This window comes from Olea europaea, chromosome 10 (assembly GCF_002742605.1).
Source record: "Olea europaea var. sylvestris chromosome 10, O_europaea_v1, whole genome shotgun sequence".
Lineage (NCBI taxonomy): Eukaryota > Viridiplantae > Streptophyta > Magnoliopsida > Lamiales > Oleaceae > Olea > Olea europaea.
The window spans coordinates 5,735,655-5,742,391 of record NC_036246.1 but is presented as its reverse complement, the minus strand read 5'-3'; the positions used below and the strand labels follow the sequence as shown (position 1 = coordinate 5,742,391).

At 37.4% G+C, this 6,737-nt stretch overlaps 1 protein-coding gene across 2 annotated transcripts in view; it reads left to right on the top strand.

The window, feature by feature from the left end:
- The first annotated feature begins 880 nt into the window (after positions 1-880).
- LOC111400998 (probable beta-1,4-xylosyltransferase IRX14H) overlaps positions 881-6,737 on the top strand; it is an 8,147-nt gene continuing 2,290 nt past the window's right edge. The window contains exons 1-3 of one of the 2 annotated variants that reach the window (XR_002703904.1): positions 881-2,069; positions 2,218-2,784; positions 5,739-6,028. Coding sequence is in view for 1 of the 2 variants with exons in the window: in XM_023028510.1 (XP_022884278.1) it covers positions 1,351-2,069; positions 2,218-2,784; positions 5,739-5,967 (1,515 nt within the window). In the remaining variant the exon portion in view is untranslated. Of the gene's footprint in view, positions 2,070-2,217; positions 2,785-5,738; positions 6,385-6,737 lie in introns of those variants that run through there. The other variant, XM_023028510.1, reaches the window with a different exon arrangement.

Sequence of the window (6,737 nt, the reverse complement as noted above, 5' to 3'; positions counted from 1 at the left end):
TAACATTATTTGAGGTCAACAAAATTGATTGACTATTAACGTATAAAAAATTTATATAAAATAAGATATGATGAGAAATTATTAAATGTAAATGGAAAAAAAATACAAAATGAAGAGTTAATATATAGAGTTTGTTGAAGTGAATAAAAAAATTACTCATTAAATTTAATGATGATCTTTATTATGTATACGATGCTCTGTATAAATTGAGAATATCTTAAAAATGCTCTTATATTTTCTTTTTCGAGACCATACAACAAACTTTTTAAAAACACTTTTGACTTCCAAATAGTTGCTTTTCCTTTCTCTTTTGATGAAATTAGTTGAGTTAGTGTCCGGATGATCAGCACAAACTTTCTTGCTTCGTTTGATTGATTTGGCTCTATGATTATTTCTTTTGGATAAATCTTGTAAGATCGACTAATTCTAAAGGGTTAATCTAATCCAACAAACCAAAAATTAAACACTAAATATTACAATAGAATACAGTAATTAAGCACATCACTAAATAGATCGGACATTCGACCCTTGTTTGTCTCAACATGTAAACTTATTTATTGTTTTTCAAAATTTTAATTATAAAAGAAAAACTCAAAAATCATTATATGTAAAGCCCTAGCAAAATGCTACATGACTCAATTTAGGTAATGTAGAATCTATAGACGGTTCAAGTCTTCAAGATCTGTCAGCAAGACAGATTAATAACATGTTTGGTATTGATTTTTGAGGATAAAAAATTATGAAAAGTTAATTTTTTTATTATTTTTATTATTTTTTTGAGAATATGTAATTGAGAAAAAAGAAAAAAAAGTAAAAGTATAGATCCGTCCAGTGCACTAGAATTTAATTGCCTTTTCTTTTAGCGTGCTTATCATTGCCTTCAACTCACTTCCCAGCTGACAGCTCTGCTGATTATTGACAATTAACCAAATAGATCCCACACTTTCCTCAATTAACCCTGTGTAATTCCATTCCTAGATTACCTTTCATCGTGTTCCTCGCACCCACTGTTACCTGTTTTCCGTAATCAATTGGCCCTAGATTTTCTCCGCCAAGATTCCATCCATTGTGTCGAAAAATTTACTTCTTTTTCGCTTCAATTTTCTATTTGAACTTGATTTTCATGATCACCCATGGAAAACAAGCTGATTCCAGTTGGAAATAGAGATACAAATAAAAGCTGTCATTAAGCTAACAATTGAATCTTAAATCCAAAGAAATCTTTTCTATTAATTTCCACCAAACCCTTCTAGTTCAATCAACCACCCCATTTCTTCGAAGCCACTCTCCCCCAATTAGCTTACATTTTTTCTCTCTCTCAAGAAGTTGTGTTGACGGAGGGAGGGAAAAATGAAGCAGCTGACGGCGTTGCAGCAGCAGGCCCGCCGGAGCAACAGTTTTCGAAGTGCATCTTTGCCGTTGGACACCTCTGTGGATGGTGCAATAAAGTCTCCGGCCACAATTTTTTGGCTAGTTCTTCATGGTCTTTGCTGTCTCATTAGTCTAGTCCTCGGGTTCCGATTCTCCCGTCTGGTATTCTTTCTCTTTTTCTCTACTTCCTCCCCTTCCGCCACTACTAATCTCTACTCGGCCCTCCATACAAGATTGCCATCATCCATCACTACTTCGCCACCAGCGGTGAATGGTACAGCGGTTGCGGTTGACGGTGGGAGTCGAGTAGTGGTGGGCAGGCACGGGATACTGATACGTCCGTGGCCCCATCCAGATCCGGCGGAGGTGATGAAGGCACACCACATAATCGAGAGGGTTCAGCGAGAGCAAAGGATTCAATACGGGGTTAAGAGCCCTAGGACTGTAATTGCAATAACGCCGACTTATGTAAGGACCTTCCAGACGATTCATCTCACCGGTGTGATGCACTCCTTGATGAATGTGCCATATGATGTTGTCTGGATCGTGGTGGAAGCTGGTGGAACCACTAACGAAACAGCTGCGCTAATTTCCAAATCTGGCCTCAAGACTGTCCACATTGGGTTTAATGCGAGAATGCCAATTTTATGGGAGGACAGGCATAAAATGGAGTCTCAAATGCGATTTCACGCTCTACGGTATGTTAGAGATTGATGCCCGCTTTCTATTTTTCACTTTTAATTTGCATTAATTCAGTTCAAATTTTGCATCCATATAGTTAGACAGCACTATAGTTACTAGTAGAATTGGGTTTTCATTTAGTAAAGTGTCTTTGCAATGTGACAGATATGTTAGAGAGAAGGAATTAGATGGGATAGTGGTGTTTGCAGATGAAAGTAATATGCATAGTATGGAGTTATTTGATGAGATCCAGAATGTAGAATGGATTGGAGCGGTTCCAGTTGGGATTCTTCCACACTCTGGTGGTTCTGAAGGAGTAGAATTGTCAGCGGTGTCAAGAGAGGATACTGACAAAAATGAGAATTCAGAAATGCCAGTTCAGGGTCCAGCTTGTAATTCTTCAAACCAGTTGGTGGGATGGCATACCTTTAATATGCTGCCATTCATGAAGAGGAGAGCAAGGTATGTCGGTGACAGGGCTGTCGTTCTACCAAGGAAGCTGGAGTGGGCTGGGTTCATTTTGAATTCGAGGTTAGTGTGGAAGGATGTTGAAGATAAGCCCGCATGGGTTAAGGATTTGGATATGGTTGGTAGGGAAGGGGAGGACATTGAGAGTCCAATGTCTTTGTTGGAGAACCCTTCTGTGGTGGAGCCTCTCGGAAGCTGTGGAAGAAAAATCATGCTATGGTGGCTCAGAGTTGAAGCACGTGCAGACAGCAAATTCCCTGCCAGGTTAGTCTTCTATGTTTATTCTCAGTGTGCAGTTTTATGATTCTTGTTGCTTATGTTTTCATATGACCCTAGTTGATAACATGTGGAAGTTGACATTAGATTCAACCATGAGTACAAATGAATTTGAATGATGCAAAGTTAGATATTGGATGTTGTACATAGCATTTTAATAAACCAAATTCTCTGTCTAGTAGCTTGTGCTTTAGATGAGGCGGTTCAGTATCATAGCATTCCATGTCCCTAAATTCAAGTTTTGTCATGAAAATTGTACACCTGTTTGGTTCTTGATGAAGAAAATGAACCTGTCTGTCACTTCGACAGGCGCATTATGGCTAAAATTTAACATATAAATTTGTCCCCGATAGCTTAAGCTTTTAGATGAGATGGATCAACACAGACAAAGAAGACGTGACAATTGTATATGTATATACATTTTTTTTTTTTTATAAATTTAATTCCTTCAGATTTGAAGACAGAAATCCAGACTGATCCAAAATTGTATTATTTTTTCACTAAATATTTAGGAAGTGTGAGGAACAAGCTAAATATCTTTGGAGAAGTTTTTTCATATTTTTTTCCTGTGTGTTTGGTGTCTTTGAAGCAGCTCCCTGGAAATAGATGGTATACTAAATCCGTATTTCAACTAATATCTGTAATATTTATGTCTTCATTGACTTTACAAATACACATATCAAAAGTAAATTATTGTGAACTCGCATTACATTTCCCTGCAACATGGTGAAAGAATTTCCTTGGAGTTCATAACCTTATGCAATTTTTCAGAGGTTTATAGTGAACCAACAAATTATCTGTCATGGCAGAAAAGATAAAGCATCATTTCTATACTGGCAAAATCGATTTCACCTTAGAATTCAAATTTCTGATATTAGAATATAACAGAAATGAGTCATCATTGTCTTAATACTGAAATAGAATACGGAATTGCTCCAAGAATTACTTTGCCTGCATCCTCTGAAAGAGAGAAGCCCATATTTGGATATGTATGTAGCCGCACCTCATTTTATGCTCACCATTCCTCACGAGCAGAAATCTTTTAGCAAAGATAGGGACTGTCTGTCTCCCTATCTTGTAGCTCGTTCCAATTAGGTGTTCCGCATGGTTCATATTTTGCTAAACACGATTTTACGTGCTTATAATTAGTCTGAATTTTCACATGTATTAGTATAACCAATTCGTTAAATGCAGGTCTACCAATCACTGATAATCTCTCCAACTGATTGACCTTTATATCACCTTTGCAATCTGAATAAAATGACCCAAGTGCGTACTTCAACTCCCTTCTGCTCATGAAAGTATGAACATGCATCAAGTACAATCTAAACTTCTCTCAACCAAATTTCCCTCATTCCTTGATCTATAAGGACACTGCTAAAGTAACTTATTTCCTGTCCAGGCATGAGATGCAATCTTCACTGTTTCTTCTACTCCAAGCTAACGAGCCCTTTTGTCTGTTCCTGTCTGGTCGCAGTATCGTACCCCCTTCCTCTAAAACTGGTTATCATCATTAGTTATAACTCATTACAATTGTTTGGAATTTCCATTATTTGATTTTCCCTGCCTAATGAAACCTAAAACTAGAGGCTTAAAGGCATAAACCTGAAAATTTTCTGCCCAAGTAAACAGAGAGAGACTTATCAAAGAATAACCAAGGCGTTGGCTGATTTCAGCTAGGTGGACATTGTCCATGATTTTTTTGGGCTTACTACTCTTTTGGCTCTAGACAATTGGGCTCTTTGATAAGTAGATGTTGCAAGTATTATCTGTTTTCCATAGAAAATAATATTTTCTGTTCAAGCGTGCCATCTGTTGTTTTTCAAACCAAGATTACTCCAGATGTGAAAAGAATTAGCATTTTATGTATTCCAGAACTTGATTACATATTTTTCTCTTCTTTCCATTTTTGCTTGAGTCCTTTTTGATTCTCATTAAAGCTCATGAGATCTAATTTTAGTTTTAAAACGAGAGTGAAACAATCTTTAAAAAAGAATTCACTCTAGTTACACCTGCACGCAGCAAAACACAATATCACTATCGTAGTGAACTTTCCTTCCAGCTTATTTGCAAAATCGATGTCTGCCTTCAGATCTCCATAGTGAATCTGTCATGCTTTTTGCAACTCGATGATCATAATGAAGGGTTTTGTGTTGGTGATGGCAGCTCTTTGGAATGGCAGTGTGTTTGTGGAGTGGTAGTGTGAACTCCTGGTGATGAGTTTAGGTGGTGGTGAAAAAAAGTAAACTAGAGGGTACTTCAACAAGAAATTGCCAGCTCATATTGTGCATTTGTTTTGTGAGATACAAAAGAGTTGGGATTTAACTGTGAAGGGACAATGTTCAAGGTTTAGATAACTAGAGGGGCTGAGTAACATGTCTCCTAACCACCGGCATTGTTGAGAAATTTTATGAAACTACACGGGGTAATTTCCCCTCATATTTTTGACTCAAATTCTACATAATTCTTTTCTCACTTTCTAGAAAATCTTTGACTTTATGTAATGACCTTCATACTGTGTACATGATCCTCAAAGAACAGTTGAACTTTGACCTCCTTTGCCTTCAATATGGTCCATTGCCGGGAGCAAGTGTGTTTGCCTGGAGTTATGGGTGCTTCATACATTATTTATATTTTGTGCTCTGTTGATTTGGTGGCTTTGCCGTTTGTATACTAGAATCTAAATGCACACACCCAAAAATATTAAAGAGCTCATTTTCTTTTGGGCCATGAAATTTGAACCACCTCTTATTTTTAACCTGTTCGTCGGGCGTTTTATCAACATATGGTGCAGCATTTATTTATTGGCCTGCATATAAAAATTATATAGACGACCATGATATGCATATATAGATTTATTGCATTTACCATAGAAACTGGTCATTTCTACCCATATTCTCTCTCTTACTGTTTCCACTTTCCATACCATCCGATACATTCAGGTGGATAATTGACCCCCCATTGGATGTAACCGTCCCAGCAAAACACACGCCATGGCCAGACGCCCCTCCTGAACTCCCTACTCCTGTTGTAAAAGTGATCAGCATCCCAGAGAACACAGAGAAACGTGTGGCCAAAAGATCAAGAAAACGCAGTTCGCGGAGCAAAAGGAAGCGTGTACCCAAAGTATTAGAGGAACATGTTTCCACAAGGCATTCTGGGGATAACTAGAACCATCTCATGACTATGAGCAAGCGTTCAACCTGAGAGTACTTTGATGCCAAGACGACTATTTTTAGTCGTGTAAATAGAGGCATATGTTCCATATACCTAGCTGGTCGATAAATATACGTCTTAATTTTGCTCCATCTAATTTTCAGATTGTCTTTTCAGTACGCTGGTGTTGTGGTAGAGTTTCACTACGACCTAGCCCTGTTGCAGCTGCTGGTTGGCTGAAACATGTATTCACTGTCATACGTAACTTTTCAAAAATAGAAATCGAAGTTCTATTCTGCTGTTGGATATCATAGAGAGCTTGTAAATTGTATCGAGTCATTTCAGCAACAATAGAAATAGCACCACAGATATTGGAGCTCCTAAAGTCCTTGAGAGGGTCTACCTTTGATCAATCAATTTGCTTATAATTAACTTGAAGAACTGGATTGTGTGGAGTCTAATCATACTGTATAATTCACAGACTTTATTACGAAAACTACGGTGGTAAATGGACAAGCTGTTCCCATGAATCACCATAAATTTGTATCTTTACTTGTGTATTTTACTAAAAAACTGCTAGGGAAGGAGCACTGGAGAAATATAATTCTCACTGCATATTCAGAGAAGTCGTGAAAAGAAGCAGGCTTTCAACTTGAATTATTATAGTGTACATCTCGTGTTTTCTGACCATTACTCAATTTGCTTATTAGAGATAAAACTTTATTGAATACACGTAACTCCTCTAAAAATTCAAATTTCTAGATGGAGGCTATTAACAAACCATG